The 22,671-nt window shown below is 32.8% G+C and overlaps 1 protein-coding gene across 2 annotated transcripts in view; it reads right to left on the bottom strand.

The window, feature by feature from the left end:
• Positions 1–22,671, bottom strand: part of GALNTL6 (polypeptide N-acetylgalactosaminyltransferase like 6) — a 1,222,158-nt gene that overhangs the window by 685,499 nt on the left and 513,988 nt on the right. For both annotated transcript variants that reach the window (XM_032332218.1, XM_032332219.1), the window contains exon 4: positions 17,230–17,368. In XM_032332218.1, coding sequence (XP_032188109.1) covers positions 17,230–17,368 — 139 coding nt within the window. The remainder of the gene's footprint in view (positions 1–17,229; positions 17,369–22,671) is intronic.

Here is a 22,671-nt window from a genome sequence, read left to right as displayed (position 1 = left end):
ATGTTGTGGTCATAAACAACCCCAAATGCCAATGGCTCAAAACAATGATTATTCTTTCTTGCTGCTCTATTTGTTCACTACAGTTTGGCAGGAATGTCTCTGCTCACTGCAGTCAGTGGGACCAGCCAACATTTTTACCATTGTTAATCACTCTGCCAGAGGTAAATGAGAACACTGATGGGTCTCAAGCTGGTAAATAAATGGTCTGTTTCTAAAATGACATACTGTTTTCTGCTTACTACTCATTGGTCAGAATTAGTCACACAGCTCAAGAGCCCAGGAAGTGCAATCCTACAAGGTCCAATTCTATATGACCTATAAGGTCAGAAATATTTGTCAAATAACACTAATGAACACAGCTATTTTAGTCTTCTTCTTTCAATTAAAAAAGAAAGGAAAAATAGAAACTACCTTATATGACTCCATTTAGATTAGATTTCACTAAGTCTCTTTAATTTCTTCATAGACAAAAGAAGTTATAATATATAAGGTATCACATCAATAGAAACATAGCTGCAACCACATTTCAGAATTCACCAAGTTTAATTCTTTATTTAATTGGGAATTAAAATGCTTAGAGATTTAGAAAGTTAAACATAAATTATTTTATAGTCAAATTGGGAAAATAGTGTACTGGGTGAAGAAATGGTACAATGCTGAGGCACTATTCCTAACTAAAGAGTTTATAATTTTTGAAAAGTATTTATAACTCATACAGCTAGATAACACAAAACAAAGAATTAGAACCCAATATTCTTTGTTTCCGCTTACATTATCTTCTAGAAATGTGACTGTTATTCTATGTTTGGCTTTTAAAACATCTCTATATTAATCCAATCAATTTAAATTATGTATATATTGTAATATCTTTAAGTAGGGTAGCCAGTTACTTTATTACTTCAAACATTTTTGTGAAATGTATGATCTATTCTCCATAAATATTTTTGGAAATAAACCATTTAATAATATATATGAATAAATGTCTACAACAACAAAAATTAGATAAATTATCTTTTGAATCCTGCCCTCAAAGGGCTTGGACCACTGGACTTTGGAGTATTTGGATCTCTAACATTACACCATTAGGAGAATAAAATAAGTAGGCATAATTAAATTGTTATAATTAGTGATAAAGAGACAATATTAGAAAGAGCAAAAAAAAAAAAAAAAAAATACAGAAATCTGGAGGAACATAGACCAGAATGGTAGCAAACTTCTTGTTAAAAATAATACAAGATAGTGAGGAAGTGGAGCAACATCTTTTAAGTACAGAAAAAACAAAAAAAAAAAAATTAAAGAAAAAAACAGTTTTCCTTTAGTCAATGAAATGTACCTCAAAAATGAAGGTGAAATGGAAACATTTTTATAAACATTGAATGAACTCATTCATCAGAAAACCTGCACAAAAAATAATGTTACATGAAGTCCTTGAGAAAAATTATACAAATGGAAATGTGTAGCTAGACAAAAAAAGAAAAAGTAACAGAAAATGTAATTATGTGGGTAAACAACAAAATGACTATTTTATTTTTGAAATCTAATAAGAAAATTGATTCACATAGCAAAAATGACAGCAATGCATTGTACCCCTGGGGATAAAAACATATGTTTATAAAAAATAAAAAATAAATAAATAAATAAATAAATATAATAGAAATTGAAGCAAAATGTATAGCAACAGTAGTATAAAGGCCTGAAGGAGAGAAATGGATGCATGCTTTTCTAAGGTTCTTATACTATAAATCAAAACATATAATATTACTTAAAGGTAGACCATAATAAGTTAATATTATATTCCATCAACCCTAAAGCAACCACTAAAATAATACAGTTAAGGAGTTATATCTACTCTACCCTCCAAAAAGATTAAATGGAATAATTAATATGTAGTTAAACTGAAAGAAGCTACCGACGGAAGAATAGGAGAATAAGATTAAATAGTAAGAATAGAAAAGCAATAGTAAAATGGTATAGTTGAACCAACCATATGGATAATCACATTGAATATAAATGGTCTAAATATGCACATAAAAGGGAGAGATTTTCAGAGTTCTGCCTGCTGTCTCAAACAAACGCATTTTTAATAAAAGATGCAATAAGTTTAAAAGAAAATGTACAGAAGATAGGGCATAGTAATACTAAGAAAAAGAAAGCCAAAATAGCTTTATAGTCAGTCAACAAAATAGATTTCAAAGCAAAAAAAAAATGTTACCATGCTATAAAAGTCATTACATGATAGAGATCAGTTCTCCTAGAGGACATAACAACACTAAATATATGTACCTAATAAAAGACCATCCAAATATATGAAGCAGAGTTAATAAAACTTCAAGGAAATAGAGATAATTCCACAATTACAGAAAGAAATTTACTCTTTAAATTTGTTTTGCTCCTCTTGTTCTGGTTTCTTAAGGTAAAATCATGAATTATTGATTTGAGGACTTTTTTTTTCCTCTTTACAAGCACTGAATTATAGAGGAGTAGAATGATTTTTATTCTAAGAATTGTTTTAGATATTCAAAATATTTAACATTTATTTTTATTTGTGTTTATTTCACAATATTTTCAAATTTCCTTTGAAACTTCCTTTGTACACACTGATTACTTAAAAACATGTTTTTGATTTACAAATTGTGGTGCATGCCTTATCTTTCTGCTATTAATTTTTAATTAAATTACATTATGGTCAAAGACTGTATTTTTTAAGATTTCAGTATTTAAAATTTGTGGTATCTGTGTTTTATGACCCAGGATACAGTCTATTATGATGAATGTTTTATGCATAGTTCAGAAGATATGTACTCTGCTATTGCTAGGTGTTTTCTGTTTATTTGGTTATTTTTTTCCCCTTAATATTTCACCTTTTCTGCATTCTCTGGGTTGTTTATACATTTTTTAGTATTCCATTTCAATGTATCCACTGTGATTTTGATGATATCTTTGCATAATATTTTCATATTTACTTTAGGGATTACAAAATACATATTTTTCAGTGTATTTATAATACTTTTAATACTTTACCACTTTAAACACCTAATACAGAAATATTATTATTATTATGTATTACTTCTTATTATGTAGGGCCCATTATACTTTCTCTTCTATGCTGCAGTTGTCTTCATATCTATGTGTATTGTAAACTACATTAGAAAATGTATTTTTGCTTTTACCAATCACACATGTTTTCAGGAACACAGAAGTAGTATTGTTTTAGTGCTATTTTGAATTCTCATGTCCTTTCTTCCACCTCTTGCTATTTTCTTTAATATTGTCAGTCAGTGGAGCCATACGTCTGTCTAGGTTTTAGAGACGAGTTTAATGGGATGAAAATCACATCTGCTTATTACCACTTACCCAGAAACCAGAATACTGTCAGCAGGCTTTAATTACAAATGTAAAATATTTTACAGCTCTAGGGATATCCGGATTTTCTGCTTCATTTTGTGACAGTGTCAGTTGGATTTTTTAGAAAATTTTACATTTTGTCTAAATATCAAATGTTTGGCGTGATTATATTTATAATGTCCCTTCATTAATATTTAAATATTTAATGGAAATTTAATGATTTCCAGTCTTTTATAATTGATAATGGCAATTGGTGGTTTCTCTTTGTTGTTTTTCTTTAGAAATGCTGAGGATTTAGAAATTTTATTCATCCATTCAAAGTACTAAATTTTGAATTCATTTTTTTTCTCTTTTTGACAGTCATTGACTTATTTCCTTTTCATACTTATTTTACCTAGATACTTAATATGAAATTTTTTTCCTACTTATTTTAAACATTTAAAACTATAAATTTTCCCATAAAGACTTTTTTACATGTATAACACTTAAACAAGTCTTGGGATATATTTTCTATATAACTGAATTTGAAATTTTTAATAATATTTCTAGTTTAGTAAAAATATTATTTAGTATCTAAATATTTGCATCTTTTCTATGTATATTATTTTTGTTGATTTCTAATTTAATTCATGTTTGATCATATGATATATTCAGTATTAACTCAATCCATTAAAATTTATTGAGAGTTTTTTTATATCCTAACATATGGTCTATTGGGGTAAATATTTCATGTGAAATTTTAAGAAAAAGTTTATTATATAATTATTGACTGTAGTGTTCAATAAATGTAAATAAATAAAAATTAAGCCAATTTATTGATAATTTTGTTTAAATCTCCTATACGCTATTAAATTTTTAATCCTCTTCAATCAATTACTGAGAGAGAACTGTTAAAACTCCAATATGTATATTCATTTAAAGCCACTCTTTCAAAAGGTGAAATTTAATCTTAGTATTTAAAAGTACTATGTTGAGAGGACTCAAAATTAAGTGAATTTATGTCTTCTTCCATTTAGAGTAATATCAGAAAAGAAAGAAACATATAATTTCACTCGTGAATTTATGTCTTCTTCTATTTAGAGTAATATCAGAAAAGAAAGAAACATATAATTTCACTCCTATATATTCTTAATATTTGTTGATAGATTTGTTTGAGTAACAGAGGCATCAATATTACTCAAGTAACAATATTACTCGCCATACCTTATGATGAAATAAGCTTAAGAACGGAATGGTTGAACGCTTTTAAAGATTCTTTAATTATATTAACATATTTCAGATTAAAATGAGAATATATACACCCCATGTGAAAGGAAACTTGGAACATTTTTTCATTTAATGTTAGATGTATTAAAATGTTATTGCACAGTAATGACTTCAAAAAGCTCACAGAGAGTTATATTTTGAGCTTCCTTTGGGGCCCACATTCTCCATGACTTTGTGCCATTGTTTAATAATCATAGTAATTTCCTGAAATGGTACCAATTCAGATCCAGACAGTTCATTAGGATGTATGTGGAAGGGGAACCAATTCAAAATACTACAATCTGTTCGACTTCATTAATACAGGGATTTTATATATATAAATATATATCAAATAAAAATATATTTTATACCATGTTTTGATAACATTTATAAGTGCACGATGACCAGGACCCTAATAAGTAAGTGATTTATTGCCTCAGTCTATCAAAAGCCGTTTATAAATTGCTTTACTGACAGATGACTCTTTCAATAGTTTAATTCTAGGAGGTTTGTTTTAAAAGGATTCCTAAGCAAGATTATCAGAATACCTAAATATGCTATAGTTAGTCAACCATATTTATATATATATATATATTTTAACTTCTCAAGGGAACCACTCATGCTCAAAAAGAAGAGGACGTTTCTTTATATTCCTTTAGCTTTTTTGTCATGTGATTTCTTGTGAAACCATTTTGGTTCAGCTAAAGTTCTTTCAGTCCCATTCTCAAAAGCCGCAGAATAAAATGTCAAGTTGGCATCTGGCTAGTGACAAGCATACTACAGAGCATATCTATGTAAGTCATTTCCAGGCACCAATTTACATAGTAATTGTTTTAATGTCAGCCTATCCAATTTTCAATGGCTGCTCTTAGTCACTGTTTTTCTGTTCTAATCTTGCCATGTCGGTTGGGTTTGATAAAGCAGTGATAACTGGCAATTTATTTTGCCTTTGACAGGCCTGAAAAATTAGTTTGGAATGCCGAATATATGTAAGTGTGTTTTTTGGTGGGGGTGGGAGATAGTTACCACATACGTATGTGTGCATGCATGTTTTTGGTCACCTATAACATAGGAACTATTTTGTAAGTTAATATTTCATGTGGTAATAGGATTATCACTTTAATGTAATGTGATACTTTACATCTGTACTGAGGAACAAAAGAGTTTTTTGTGTTTCTGCGGCTGTGTGTTCATTGTGGCATTGTGGCAGAAACACAGTGAACACAGAGGGAAGGGCAAAAGAGAAGGCAAGAGATAGGCAGGATCAGAATATGGAGGCAGGCGTCGTGTTCTCATCAAGTATTTTTCATGCAACAGAAGTCTTTTAAGTATTTTAGATGGGGGATATGATGATCTGCCTTAATTCTTAGAGCTCACTATTGCTCACGCTGCAGAATGTATTGCACAGGGCAAGAGGGAGTGTGTGAGGTCCAATGATGAAGTTATTCTAGGATTCTAATTAAGAAATGATAGCGGGGGTGCCTGGGTGTCTCAGTGGGTTAAAGCCTCTGCCTTCAGCTCAGGTCATGGTCAGGGTTCTGGGATCGAGCCCCACAACAGGTTCTCCGCTCAGTGGGAATCCTGTTTCTCCCTCTCCCTGCCTCTCTGCCTACTTGTGATCTTTGTCTGTCAAATAAATAAATAAAATCTTTAAAAAAAAAAAAAAAAGAAAAAAGAAAGAAATGATAACAGGGGGCAGGGGGCGGGGGGCGCCTGGGTGGCTCAGTGAGTTAGGTCTCTGCCTTAGGCTCCGGTGGAGGTCTCGGGGTCCTGGAATCAAGCCCCACATCAGGCTCTCTGCTCAGCGGGGAGCCTGCTTCCCCCTCTCTCTCTACCTGCCTCTCTGCCTCTTTGTGATCTCTCTCTCTGTCAAATTTAAAAAAAAAGAAAAAGAAAAAGAAAAGAAATGATAATGGATATAGTTGTGATTAAGTGAAGTGCATGCATTTGAGACCCGTTTGGCACTACATTTGGGGTACGGAATTAATAGGCCTTGGTAGATGAGATCAGCAAGGAGAGAGTAAATAAAATGCGGAAACTGTGGGCCAGTACTGAGCATCAGTGAGCTTTAATATCTAGCCATCAGATAAAGAGGAACTGTTCATAAGGGACTGGAAAAGCCTGGGGATAAAAAACAAGTGTATTTCCATTCCTTGAAACAAGAGACAAGGGCTTAAAAATAAGAGAAGGGACAAGGTCAAGTGCTGCTGGAAAGTTTCTTAAGACAAAGATTTTTAAATATATTGGATTTTGTCAATGTGGAAATAATTAGTGACTTTAGCAAGAAGAATATTGATGGCACTGTAGTGTCTTTAGTCAAATTAGAACTGCTGAAGAATTGAACAGGAAATGAGGAAATCAGTATCTATGTAGAAGTTGGGGTTAATAGAGGGAAAAATAGGTAAAGAAGTCATTTTACAAATGTGGAGGTACCAAAGCTTTTATCATATATGATTAAATTTATTCCAGAATTCTAAAATATAAAAAATATTAATAGCTAAATTATCCACTTCTGCAGGGAAAAAACCAAACATTTTAAAACCAACAGGCACTTACCACTACACACCAGTTACAAAACCCTAGAGATTAGTACATATTACATTGACTCAGATAATAAGGTCTACGAGAGGAATTCATCACTTCATTTGGTAATAATAAAGAAGTGAAATAGAATTATTTGACTTGGAGAGAATGGAGAATGTTTTATTCTTTTAAATAGGTTTATTGAGATATAATTTACATACCGTACAGATAATTTGTTGTATCATTTAGGGTGCATAATTCAATAGTTTTTAGTGTCTTCACAGACTGTACAACCATCAGAATAAACAATTTTAGAATATAATTATCAGTTCAGAAAGAAATCTCAGACTCTTTCTCTTATCTCCTCATAGCCTTAAAGTAACTACCATTTATTTTGGTTTCTACAGATATTCCTATTCTGTACATTCACATGAAGAGAATCGTATATAGTACGTGAAATTTGGGGTCTTGTTTTCATTTAGCATAATGTCTCCAAAGTTAATCCAAGACGTAGCATTTATAATTATTTTATTCCTTTTTATGACTGAATAATCTTTCATTGTATGGAAATACCACAGTTTGTTTACACATTCATCCATCACTGAACATTTTTTTTCCATGAATAAGGTTGCTATAAACATTCATATACAATTTTTGTGGCAATATAAGCTTTCAATTCTTGAGTGTGTATAGAGACAAGGAATTTCTGGGTCATATGTAATTCTGTATTTAATTGTTTGAGAAACTGCCAAACTACTTTCCAAAGCATTGATGCCATTCTACATTCCCACCAACAGGGCATAAGTATTCCAATTTCTCTACATCCTTGATGACATTTATTATTTAAATTTTAGGCTCTAGTCATCATACCAGATGTGAAGTAGCATCTCATTTTCGTTTTGACTTTTATTTCTAATGACTAAATGTTGAGCATCCTTTCATGAATTTGAGTATTCAGATGATCTGCTCATATTTTAAGTGGATTATTTGTCTTTTTACTATTGAATTATAAGAATTCTTTATGTATTTTAGATACAAGTCCTATATCAGGTATATAATTGGCAAATATTTTCTCTAATTGTGTGGTTTGTCATTTTGCCTTCCTGATGGTATACTTTGAAGCAGAAGAATTTTTCATTTTGCTGAAGCGAAATTTATCTTTTTATCCTCATGTTGTTTATATTTTGATATTATACCTAAGAAATCTTTGTAAAATCAAAGATCATAAAGATTTATTTACAAATTTTCTTCTTTTAGCCCTTATACTGAGGACTTGGATACACTTTGTGCTGATTTTTATGTTATCTGAGGTAGGGGTTTAACATCATTCTTTTACACGTGGTTCTCTAGTTTTCTGAGTACCAATTATTTAAAAATATAATTTTTCCAAATTGATAGGTCTTGGCAATCTTGTCAAAAACTCAATTAATCATGAATGTATGGAATTATTTCTGGACTCTCAATTATATCCTATTGATTCAAATATTTATTCATATACCAATACCACACTATCTTGATTACTGTTGCTTTAAAATAATTTGAAATCAGGAAGTGTCATCTTATCTGATTGCTGTTCTTCAGGATTGTTTTGGCTATTCTGGTCCCTTGCAATTCATTTTTGAATCAACTCATCAGTTTCTTCAAGGAAGTCAGCTGGGATCCTGATAGGGATTTTTTTTTTTTAAATCAGTATGGAGTGTTTTGCCATCTTAATGTTAAATCTGATCTATAAACATGAGTTGTTTTTTCCATTTCTGGAATTTGTTTCAAAAATGTTTGTAGTTTTCAAAGTATGAAGTTTGTTGTCACTTTTGTTCAATTTATTCCTAAGCACTTTATTCATTTGGATTTAATGGTGAATGGAATTGTTTTCTTAACTTCATTTTCAAATTATTTACTGCAAGTATATAAAAATAAAGTGATTTCTGTATAATTCTCTTGTACCTTGCCACCATACTGAACTTGATTATTAGCTCTAATAAGGTTTTTATTTTGTTTTGTTTTGTTTGTGCTTTTTTGGAGGGGGGGTTGTTTGTGTGTGTGTATATGTGTGTGCATTTCTCAGGATTTTCCATAGAGAAGATTGTGTCATCTGTCAATAGAGACCATATTCTTTCTTTCCAATTTAGATGTCTTTTACTTATTTTTGTTGCCTAATTGCCTGAGCTAGAATATAAAGTACAGTTTTGAATAGAGTCATGAAAGTAGACATTCCTTTTACCCCATGATCTTATGGAGAAATGCATCCAGTTTTCCACCAAAAAATATATTAGTTTTTAAAACGGGCATATTTTCAGGGCATTTGGGTGGCTCAATCTGTTAAGCGTCTAACTCTTGGTTTCAGATCAGGTCTTGATCTCATGGCTTGTGAGATCAAGCCCCATGTCGAACCCCATGTCAGGCTATAGGCTCAGTGAGAGAATGCTTGGATATTCTCTCTCTCTGCCCCTTCCCCAACTCATGTGCTTGCTCTCTCTCTCTCTCTCAAATAAATAAATAAATCTTTTTAAAAATGTCAGACTTTCTCACTTTTTTAATAAATAGGTTAAAATATTAATCACCTCCCTCATTTCAATAAAATGTGAGTAGGAGTAAAACGAAGAAGGAACAAATTTAGGATTGCTTTGTTGCATTAGTATTACAGAATAATATGCATCACTATATCAAATTCCCATTTTCTTCTCATTAAGGAATTAAAGTTATGAATCCTTTTTTCAGACTTCAGCTTTCAGTTTTATGTATTTGATGCTTATCATGTTATAAGGTTACAAAAATATACTTTAAAATTCATTAGATATGATTTTTAAGCAGCTGTAATTTTTTAGAAGGTTCTTTTGGTTTTATTTTTGATTTTGTGGGTGCACTGTATAACTTTCAAATTACCAGTCTTTTAGACCCCAGTGCCCTTGTGCTCATCCTCATTCTAACTTTCAAAGAATCTGCTTCATGATGTCATTTACTTCAAAAGCTAAATGTCTGACAGCTCTTGAACTGTTACCTATTTTAGGAGGATTTTCATTTCAATGGGACTCACGTTTTTATTATAGTGATGAAAACTCTTCCATATCTTTCAGGTTTTAGTCAATAAATGAGATGTGTGTGTAAATTTTTGTTTTTATTATTTTATCATGGTTTTAAAAACAATGATCCCTAGAAATACACAAATATACTGAAGTTTATACTAGTTTGCAAAAACTGGCTCACAAAAAAATACTGAAAGATACTCATTTGAATTATAGTTGTGAAAGATTATTTTCTATCTCCTATTCCTGATCATTCCTCCCCCAATTTGATGCTTGTGACTTAGGCTTTTTGTTTTCTTTTCCTTTTTTTTTTTTTTCAGCCATATTTAGACATACCCTAGGCTGGAACCACATTTGATTCAAATGATACAGTTCCCATCTCCCTCTGTGAAGTATTCATACCTGATTAGAGTGGATGAATAGTCATTTTAGCTTAACTTATTTCAGAATTAATTTGTAAATTTGTTGAAAGAAGACACTTCATCAACTTCACAAGAATCATAATAAAAACATGAAAGAATGCCAGTGCCTCCCACATTTTTATGTAACTTTTGAAATTGAGAAATACAAAAAAATTATCCTTGAACACTTTTGGATGATTAAACTCAAACATTTCTGTGAATGATTTCTAGCATTCAATAGACTAGAGTCAAAACAGTTAAATAACATTTTTCTAATTCATATAAAGTTAAAATATTCTAAGCATATTCATTAAATCATAGTTTAAAAAATTAGACACATATAATTATTTTTCCTCAAATAAACTCACAACTGACTTAAAAAATTCAATTGTTTTTATGATTTAAATTTTAGAATTATAGTTCACTTGATCTCCATGTATTTTTTATCTTCATGATATAACTAGAGAAGAAGGAAGCAAAGCAAGAGGCTTATCATCAGAAAGAAAAGAAATAACTGAATATGGGATGCTGCAACTGATTTGATAAACCTGGTTTTAATTTTAATCATCTTAATAATGTGGTGAGATACATAAGGAAAGTTAGCATCTACATTTGACAAAGTGGGTAAATAGAAATTAAAAATGACACACTGACTTGTTCAGCACCACAGTGCAAGTCATGAAAGTAAACCTTTTTAGAATTATTATTCAACATAATTTCCAGAAGGCAGGAATGCTTAGACTATAAGGCACTAAAAATAAAAAAAATAAATAAAAAGTTACTCAAAAGTTTGTAATGTTGAGAAATTGTGCTTTCTCGTCATATACAAAGATGATATTAGGCACTATTTATCTAGGGAGGAGACTCCTCTCCTCTTGATAGATGTTCTCATGTAGAGGGACAGCCATTAGATTACTACTGCTTTCCAGGAGAAAGGAAGACACACATCTGATAAATTTGTGTTACTGAGCTTATCATGCTTGGCTCAGCCCCTCCTTCATTTTTCCGCCTTGAAACTTGCTTGCCTGCAGAGGTCAGATGTCTAACTCTGCCCTCCATGCCTAATGTTATACAACTGTCCTTACATGTTCAGTCATGCCTATGACTTGAAGGCTGAACGTGCCTCATTCTAGAGTTCACACTCAGCTCACAACTACATCGTGGCCAGTGATAGAATCCTACCAATAATAAAAATAATATTTTAATTCCCAACCATTTCTGGGACCATCTCTCATTTGGTTACGAAATTGTACACGGAGCAGGGTTGTGATATACCTGCATCACTACTGAAAGGGCTCATGTAATCAAGAGGTTGTAAAAATTCTTGTAGATTTTCCCAAGAGTTGAGATATCACAGAATTTTTTCTCAATGTTCAATATCTTATTTATTGTCAAAGTCATGCAGCTATCTAGGGGATATAAGAGAAATATAAAGGAAAAGTTAAATTAAAAGGAAAAGCCATGATTCAGAGTAGTACTTTCTTAATACAAAAATATCCCAGCTACTCAGCCACCTTGTCCATGCCTTTTGAGGAGTACGTATGTACATGACTTTGTACCTGTATAAACATGTCTTCTTTTCTAACAGCAAAAAATGAACCCTAAGTCAGGATGCATTTATCTGAATCCTCTGCAAAGCCTACCTCAACTCTCCTATTACACATGTACTTATGCATCCTAGTCTCATGAATTTCTTCTCTTTCTAGATGTAATTTCATCTTGCACACATTCAATATACCACATTTGGGGGAGTATTTCTGATAACTAGTTATAAGTTTATTTAGGTCTAGGGAGTAATTCTTGCTCATACTCTCCAGTCTTATCTTGCTAACAATATATCCATACATAAGTTTATCAGTCTCTTTTCTGTGCAAGCCATTCATCCTTCCATGGTTTTCTACTTCCCCATTTTATATGTATTTTGTATTCTAAATATAAATTTCATATTTCCCATCTTCAGCTGAAAGTCAAAATAAGTGTTCTACAGCATACAAAGATGTGGAATCCCAGAGGAGTGACAGAATACAAAGAAAATGCACAATCAGTATACAGGTGAGGGGAAGTTGAAATGTAGTAGAATGAAGCCAGGCCAACAAGATAGCTACTGACTGAACATTTGTTCATGCAGAAACTCACACTGCAAAATTCTTATCTCAGCATTGCATTATCAAAAATAATGTGTTTTAAGGACATACCTCAGGTTGAGCCCCAGTACTATGACTATAGACATAATTAAGCAACAACTCAAGAAGGGAGTATTTAAAATGCACAGATAGGTCCTCAAAAAGTACAAAAGTCAACCAAAAGGGAAGGGATGTGGATCTGGAAGAAGGGGTAGAGAATTTGACAATACCAAAGCATAGATGGGAAACAAACAAACAAAAAAAAACAAAAAACCCCACTAAAATGTAATTCACAAGATAGGGAGATGCTAAAATTATGTAAGAAATTTTAAAAAGTAGTGTAAGAACACATGTAAGAACATTTGTAATGTAAAACAAATCTAAGAAATTTAAAAACATAAATGAGAACCTTAGAATTTATTATTAGGATATGAGTAAGGATCATTAGATACATGCCAACTGACTTTCTGTTGGGGTTAATGTAGAGCATGAACTCAGCCATAATACCTGGCTTGCTACTATGTAAAAATGGAGGCTGCTGTGGGCCAAAGAAGGTTTCAGAGAAGGGCATGGGCCTTTGGAATGCCCAGCCTGTGAGAAAGCACACTGCTGTTGGAATGCTGCAGGGAGTTGCCTTCCTGAAGCTTTCTGAGTCCAAACAGCCACCCTGTGATCTAAGATGTATGCATTGGCCCCACCCCCCACCCCACCACTGTCAATGTTCAGCAGAACTCCTAGAGCACACAGATTAGCATAGTTTATCTTTCTGGTAAACAAAGCCGCTCAGTTTCAGCAAGACCCTTTGGCACACATCAGTGCTTGAGAAACAGTGATAAGGATTTGTGATTATCATGAAGGACCAATAAAAGCAGGAGCAAAAAAAGAGCAAAGGGTCTTCCTCTCTGAGTGTTGACCCCTTTGCCTTCTCCTCTCTTTCAGGAGTAATCTTTTATGCATCCATACAGGGATTGCTGGCCATTCCTGGCAACTTTCCTGTATATATGGCTCCCCACTTAATGAGAATCTATCACTGACTCAATCAAGTAATACAGCCAAAGGAAAGCAGTTCATTTTTATGCTAGTGGACAAGAAAGGATCAGGAGAGGTAAAAGAAGAATGTGTTCTGGATTGGGATTTCTGAAATACCTCATGTTCTAAAAATTCTTCACAGTGAGCTAGAATGTACGTACACTAAGCATGTTAAATGGCTAGAACCATGATTTATTTATTTTTCATTTATTGAATGAAGAATATGAATGAGTAGAGAGAGCACTTGTGTATACAGAGAGAGTGATCTATAGAACAGTGGAGTAAGAACTACAAATCTGTACCCCTGGGGATAAAAATATATGTTTATAAAAAATAAAAAATTAAAAAAAAAAAAAAAAGAAAAGAGATGGCTCTAAAAAAAAAAAAAAAGAAATGCAGGTGTGGGAAATGGAGAGCTGGGGAGGGGTAGATTAGGGTCTCCTATTTGGCTGATCTTGACTGTTAGAGTTTGTTTTGTTTTTTTAAGAGCCTTATTTTAATTTTCATTTTTTGTAAGAGCCTCATTTTTTGAAACAAGGTCTGCCCTGGGTATCCTGTGGGGACATCAAGTATGTCTCGCATTGCAAGATCGTCAGGTCCTCTTAGAAGTCATGGTGGTGGGGGCGCGTGGGTGGCTCAGTCCTTAAGCATCTGCCTTTGGCTCGGGTCAGGAGCCCATCATGATCCCACGATCCGGCGATCGAGCCCCGCTTTGGGCTCCCTGCTCAGGGGGAAGCCTATGTCTCCCTCCCCCACTCCCCCTGCTTGTGATCCTTCTCTCACTGTCTCTCTCTGTCAAATAAATAAATAAAATCTTAAAAAAAAAAAAAAATCTGTGTTTTGGAATAAAGACCGAGTTAAGCAAAATTGTAAGATACGATTCCCTAATATTTTCCACCACAAAATCCCAGAGCAAAGAAAAATAAATTCTTCTTTTCTGGCACTTTGAGCCTGTAATTTGAATTGGCTGACTGCAGATGCAAAGTTTCTTAGAACTGTTAGTTTGATTGCAAAAGTCACACAAATTTTGTATTCTCTTCCACAGATTCTGCCAATATAAACAAGCTCTGGTCAATTACCTGCAGCCTAGTTTAAATGCATATTACTGGCTGGAGGTTTTGTCCATTTGCTTTCATAATTTCAAGAACCATTTACACAGAGCTACATGCTTTTGTGATAACCTGTGCCTGCATTTTGAGAAGTACAAATGAGGTCAATTGCATTAGACTTTAAACAGCGAGATCCCTGGAAGATTTCTTTGTTTTAGGCTCTCCGTTTCCTACAGGTGGAACCTTGACAAAATGAGGCCTGCCTTGGATCTTTCTTCCTGCATCTCTGAGGGTCAGATACTAGACTAACCAGGGTAAACTCTCACTCCTAGTAGTCCTGAACTTAATTCTTTGCAGTCATCCACCTCTAATGTTCTAAAGGTTTTTTTTTTTTTTTTTCCCACCCCCTAAGGATGCCTGGGTGGCTTGGTCTGTTAGGCATCTGCCTATGGCTCAGGTCATGATCCTGGGGTCCTGGGATAGAACTCTGCGTTGGGCTCCCTGCTTAGCTGGGAGTTTGCTTCTCCCTCTCCTTCTGCTCCTCCCCTAGCTTGCGCTCTTTCTCAAATAAATATATAAAATCTTAAAGTTTTTTTTTTTCTATTTTGGTGTCATTTTACTAGGTGAGTGTCCCACTAGGTATCCAGCCTCAGTAAATAAGTAAAATATGGTTGGTGACCATATTTTTATCTCCCCGAAGATTTTGAATAATGCCCTCTGATACTGTAAACTCAATAACTCTAATAAAAGTTTCAAAATATTTTCCTCTCCATTTTTCCATTTTCTTTTCCATTTTTGCCTAAGGCTATCTTTTCTCAAAAGGTGGTAGTTATGCTAAAAATACACTGTGAGAAGAATGGGAATATCAGCCTTCTTTTGACTTCAGTGATTTTCTGCACTGTTTCCATCCGCAATTCTTTCCACTTGAATACACATTAAAAGATTGGAAGTGTGGGGGTGGGGGAGGAGGTGGATGGAAATTATTCTCTGAGCACATTTATTATGCCAACAATGCAATTTAATGCATCTTTGATGGTGTGCAATTAGGTATTAAAATTTCTCATAACTAGAAATGTTCTCGGTCAGTGGGAATTACTGTAGATAATTTCAGGTAACCTGGGAATAATTTGGCTAGCTAGAAGGCCTAGACCAATATATAAAGCATTCAGTTTAGGGAGAAATTGATTTGTTCTTCACATTAATCCTCTGCTTAACTATATTGGGAAAAGCAAATTCATATAAACCATGAGAAAGAAACCAATAATTCTTTTATATTTTAAAATAAATTTATAAAAACACAATATGGCAACTAAAAACTGATCCCCCAAACCATACTTTACTGATTTTTTTGGAAAGGGTTAATTATTTTTGCACAAAATTAAGAGTTTTATTGTACATTACTGGTTTGATTTAGAGTCTTACCTCTATTTTCATTATCGCCCTTTTAAAAAAAGATTTATTTATTTATTAGAGAGAGAGAGCAGGAGGGGAAGAGCAGAGGGAGAGGGAGAGAGAGAATCTCAAGTAGACGCCCTGCTGAGTACAGAGCCCAACACGGGGGCTAGATCCCAGGACCCCAAGATCATGACCTGAATTGAAATCCAGAGTCAGAACTTCAACCAGTTGAGGCACCCAGAAGCCCTGCCCTTGTTTTATTTTCTCATTTTCTTTCTCTCACACCAGTGCTTCCAAAGGGAGACTGAGGTGAAGGCAGGGGTAAACATATTAATATAGTTGGATAGCTTTATCAAATATGTAAGGCAATTTCACAAACTCCAAATTCTGATCACATCGTTTGTTCTTGGCATGCTTTTGGCATTGTATATGGTAACAAGAAAACCAAACGGACTAGACAAAAAGGACAGTAAGCAATGATAGGAGTAGGTAGGTGTGGGATTTCAGGAAACTATATATGATATCATTCTTACTTCCTTTTGCACCATAATGTTTAGTTATGGGTTAGTAAAAACTGAACTCACTGTTAATTGATAAGCTACAAACAGTTCATAAAGTGACCTGAAATTGAGCAGCCAGCCATAACCTTTGGATTACAGATGCATTTATTGTAGGCATTTTTTATGCAAGACGTAGCAACAATGGTACTGAATATGGCTGGAGTGAAAATAAAGTGGCACAAATGTGGACAGTTCTGACAATGCTGATCACAGAAAAAATGTTTGCTTTACCACCTACATGATAAAAGGTAAAAATATGGATAATGTCTTAAAACACTGTATTTTAAATGGAGATAATACAGGCAACTCAATGAAAATGTGAATTTTTAGAAAGTGGGTACTTACTCTTTTCTAGCTTTAAAAAATAACTTCAATTTAAATTTAAATATTGAAGATTATATAAAACAAATGTAATTTTGTAAAATTATTATGGCAAAATTTACAGTTATGTATCTCACTGTGATACACATGAAATATAATTAAAAAACAAACAACAAAAGAAAGCCATACTGCATATGGGGCTTGCTGATACTCACTTAGCGTGGCGAATATCTGGCAGGGACCGCTCTAGAGCAATATTGTTGCTGACAAAAATATTGAAACCATTTTCCCTGTAAGCTGAGTCATCATGGTCCTCTTCAGTGAGGGGGTAAGGTTTCCCATGCTCACCTTTCCCTAGTAAGAAAAACAAAATGGGATTATCCTCTCTACAAAAACCACTTAATCTTCTAGAACGCACAATAAGAATGAAATATGTGTACTTCTTTAGTCACCCGTTACTATGCTCTATGGAAGGCCTTTTATTATAACACACTATTTTATTTAGGAAAAAGAGATATGCTCATGATAAAAAGCAAACAACACAGAAGTAGAAGTATAATCATCTTCCGGAGAGAACCACTGTGAAGATTTTAACTGTATGTTTTGTAACATTTGTATGCAGTTTGTATATATATATACATTGCCTTATAATTTGATTTTATCCAACTTAATTATATAAAAAAGCCATATTTTCATTTACTTCCAATGGTTGATATTAGTTCATTGTATCCCAATTTAATACACCATTCCACAAAAGATATACTTTCACATTATTTCTAATTCTTCCTATTAAAAACAATGTTGAAATGAACATCTTTGTTTGTATATTACTAGTAATGTATTTTTGGAAGGGGAAGGATAATTCCTACAAATAGAATCTTGAATACTGTAGAGTAGCTTATGATAGTTTTCACACATCTTCAGAAGCATTGGATAATATTTTGACATTTACTTATGAAATATATATTATTCATACTTTAGCTTACTTTCTCTCGATTACTTAAAAAATTAATAACTTCATATACGGAGGTGCTTTTTAAAATTTTCTTTTATTTATTTATTTTTAAAGATTTTATTTATTTATTTGAGAGAAAGAGTGAGCTAGAAAGAGAGAGAAAGAGTGAGAGAGGAGAGCATGAATAGGGGCAGAGGGAGAGGAAGAAGCACACCCCCTGCTGAACAGAGAGCCTGATGTGGGGCTCGATCCCAGGATTCTGGAATCATGACCTGAACCGAAGGCAGGTACTTAACCAACTGTAAAACAATTTTTATATTGTGTTTATTAAAGCTTTGTTAATTACATATAGTCTAAACATTTTCTAAGTTTACATTACTTAAATCTGATTTAAGACTTCTGGTTTCCAGTTCTGAATGCAAGGAGTTTGGAAGTTACCACTCTATCCTAACAACAAGTACCAAGATGAACAGACTAAAAAAATCAACAACTCTTCTTATCCCACAGGAAGAAAGGACATAGGGCAAACTGAAGTCCCCAAAACAGAGACAAACAGGTGAATATAGGGAATTGAGGCTTACCAGGGCAGGCACCCAGAAGTGCAAACCTCTTAGAAATCAGTGCCTAGATAGGAAATCTTAAAAATAATTGTCAAATTGCTGGAGCCTTAGTGAAGTCTGAGAGTTAAAAGCTCCAGGGCTGGGGTATTACCAGAGCCCAACTAACCTGGGGGAAGGGAAATACCCAACTCCAGCCTACTCTAACCATCTTGTCCTACCAAAGAGGAGTCACACTCCAGAGGCAGAAACTCAATTAAGACCAGACCTAATCATAAGACTATTGTACACCTCCTCTCCTTGCCATACCTCATCATCACATTATAAACAGCCTATTTACAATAATTCCTTTACCCAAAACATTATATCCTTCTACCAGGAAAAAAAAAATTACAAGACATAGCAAAAGACAAAAAAAAAAACCACAATTTGAAGAGAGAGTGAACATCAGAACCAGCCATGGCAGAGATGTTAGAGTTAATCAGACAGGGAATTTAAAGCAAATATGATTCATATGCTAAGGATTCATATGCTAAGGTTGAAGTATATAGTGTACAATAGCATATGGACGAAGCAAACAAAGAGGTGGAAATTCTATGAAAGAATAAAAAAGAAGCCAGAGTGATAAAAAAAATAAAATAACAGAAATGAAGAACGCCTTTGATGGGCTTATTAGTAGACCCTGCACACTTCAGAAAAGAATTTCTGAGCTTGAGGATATATTAATATCATCTTCTAAAACAAAAAGGCAAACAGAACAATGACTGAAAAAACTGAACAGAATATCCAGGGATTGTAGAACAACTTTAAGAGGTATAACAGGTATAATGGAAATAACAGAAGGGGAAGAAAAAGAGAAAGGAATAGAAGATATATAGGAAACAACAATGACTGAGACTTTCCCCAAATTAATGTCAGAGAGAAAACCCACAGATCCAAGAAGATTAGAGAACACCAGAACAGGACAAATGACAAAACAAAACAAAACAAAATTACAAACTATTCCTAGGCATATCATTTTCAAATTATAAAAAAATCAAAGCTAAAGACAAAATCTTAAAAGAAATCTGTGGGAAAAAAACCACCACATACCATACAGGAACAAAACAAGAACTACACCTAACTTTACTTCTGAAACCATGTAAGCAAGAAGAGAGTGAAATGAAATATTTACAATTGAAAGAAAAAAAACATCAACTTAGAATTCTTCATGCTGTGGGATCGTCCTCCAAAAGTAAAGGAGAAATAAAGACTTTCTCAAACAAAAATTGAAGAATTTGTTGCCACAGGTAGATTTATATTGTAAGATATGTTTTTAAAAAGGAAAAGTGATACAGATGAAAAGTTTAGATCTACATAAAGAAAAGAAAAACATCATGGAGGAATAAGAAAAGATAAAATAAAAAAACTTTTTACTTTCCTTAATCTTAATTGATATAACATAGCAATTTGTTCAAAATAGAGTACCAACAATGGATTACATTATATACCGATATATATACGTATCTCAGATGAGCTTATATACTAAGAGAGAAAAATGGAATCCTGTAAAATACTCAATTAAAAACTACAAAAGACAAAAAAAAATGTGGAAGACAAAAATGGAACAAGGAATAAGAACAGCAAATAGAAAATAGTAATGAATATGGTAGATATTAATCAAAATGTATAAATAATCACTTGAAATGTCAGTGGTCTAAAGGCACCAATTAAAAGAAAGAAATTGCCAGAGTGGATCAAAATAAATCTAATTGAAGATTTTTCCCATCCAGATTTTTTTTTTCTTTCATAGTTTATTTACCTATTATATTTATGAATAAGCCCTTTCCTTTCCCAATATTAATTTTTAAATTTTAATTTATGTATTTATGTATGTATGTATGTAATTTTTAAAGATTTTATTTATTTAAGAGAGAGAGAGCATGAGGGGGGAGAGGGGATGAGGAAGAAGCAGACTCCCTGCTGAACAGGGAGCCCAATGAGGGGCTCCATCCTGGTACTCCAGGATCATGACCTGACTAGAAGGCAGACATTTAACCAACTGAGCCACCCAAGTGCTCTGCAATATTATTTAATTCATTCATGAATTCAGAGTTTTACTAACAATTTATTTTCATTTTGTCCATCAAAATTTTGAACCATCTGAAACTTGTGAGAAAAAAGAAGAAAGTATCACATTCAATTTCTCACAAATAGGTAACCATAGTGACTACATTTAATAAATATTTTGTCTTCTCCTTTTTTGTTTTAAAATGCCACATACAAAATTTCAGACATATTGGCATATTTGGGGACTTCCATAATGTTTCTTTTTTCTGTCAATTTTTACATTAGAACACTGGCGACAGCACGTTTTAATATTTGGCAGGGCCACTTCTCACTCACCAAATTCTTTTTCAGAACAATACCACATGATTATTTTTCTATGTGAACTTTAGACTCATTTTACTATTTAATAAAATGGTTATTTTGGATTTTGTTTTGAAGTTAAATTGAATTTATCAGTTCTTCCTTAGGGAAATAATATTTTGATGTATCTTAACAATTTTTCATAGCTTTTTTCCTTGGATTTTAGTGGAATTTCACACAATTATTTTTTTGAGTTCAGATATTTTTCTTAAGTTTTTCTAGGTATGTGTTTTTTTTCCACTTTACTAAAAGTATCATCTTTTCTTCTATTTTATTTTCTAAATAGTACACACTAAAGTTATTAATTTTTATACTTAATTGTTAACCAGTTACTTTACTAAACTTTTTCCATATATATACACATCTATATATCTATCTATCTATCTATCTATCCTGGGTGTTTCAAAGTACACTTCATTTTATTTCAAATAATAATAATTTATCTTTCTTAAAGATTTATTTATTTATTTATTTTAGAGAGAGAAAAAGACAGAGAGCAAGAGCCAGGGGAGAGGCAGAGAGAGAAACCTCAAACAGACTCCTCACTGAGTGTGGAGCCCCATGCAGATCTCCATTCTAGAACCCTCAAATCATAGCCTGAGCAGAAATCATGAATCTGACATTTAGCTAACTCAGCTATCCAGGTGCCCCTAAATAATAATATTTTTTCTCCCCTCTTTCTCCTTTCTTCATGCATACCACTTTCAGATTTATTTAATTCTATAGTCAACAATAAATAATACTGGTGTCAACAAGCACTTACTAGGGTAATGACTTTAATGTGATTGTACATGAGTCTGTGAGTGCGTGTGTGTGTGCGTGTGTGTGTGTGTGTGTGTGAGTATATGTGGTTATAGCCTATCATGTTAAGAAAGAATACTTCTAGTGCCTTTTAAATAAAGATAGTTTTTCATGAATAGAATATGAAAGTTTACCAAATTCTCTTTCAAATTTTATGGGTTTTTAAAATATTTTCACCATATTAACCTTTTATTTAGCAATATGTTATTTGTTTGTAATCACTGAAATATTTTGTTTGTTTGTTAGGAAATTTGGCTTCTATATCAATCAGTAATCCCTCAAATAAAAGTGAAAGCCTCCTTTTTTTTTTTTTTTTAAATCTTCTAGCTTTTGCCCTAATGACATTAACCTCAGTAGCAGTGACAGCCAAGATCAAACAGCTGTGGAAAGGAATTATATGCTCAAGAAGCAGACTGAAAATCTCTCCAATTTTAAGGGAGAGAACCAAAAATTTTTAAGTGTTTCCCTTTGGGCATAAAAAAGAAAACACTGGATCTTTTCTGTTTTTCTGTTATTTCTTAGGATAAACTGTCAGCTGCTTTTTTAACCTAAAAGGGAAATAAATAAATCAGTGAGAAATTTCCTTTGTTTAACACCTAACTATTGAGCATCCACTGGGACAAAGTACTATGTTAAATCATTTTATGAACACTTTCTAACTCAACATTACAAAATAAACATTGTTCTACCCATGTTACATATAAGTAAGCAAAAGAGAGGCTATCATTTTCAATATGGATTTCCACAATCAGCAATTAGCTAATTTTTTTTTTTTTTAAAGATCTAAACTCTTAAAATATCTAAATCTCTCTCCACTAAATGGCCAAATACTAGGTAAGGTCTTTTGACCTTATATATTCTCTAGCATGAACTGGATTTACAGACACTCTATAAATCTTATTTAATAAGAAAATCATAGTGCATAGTAGTCTTTA

The sequence above is a fragment of the Mustela erminea genome, chromosome 2 (genome assembly GCF_009829155.1).
Source record: "Mustela erminea isolate mMusErm1 chromosome 2, mMusErm1.Pri, whole genome shotgun sequence".
In the NCBI taxonomy this organism is placed as follows: domain Eukaryota; kingdom Metazoa; phylum Chordata; class Mammalia; order Carnivora; family Mustelidae; genus Mustela; species Mustela erminea.
The sequence above is the reverse complement of the archived record's forward strand: the minus strand, read 5'-3'. Positions and strand labels throughout refer to the sequence as shown.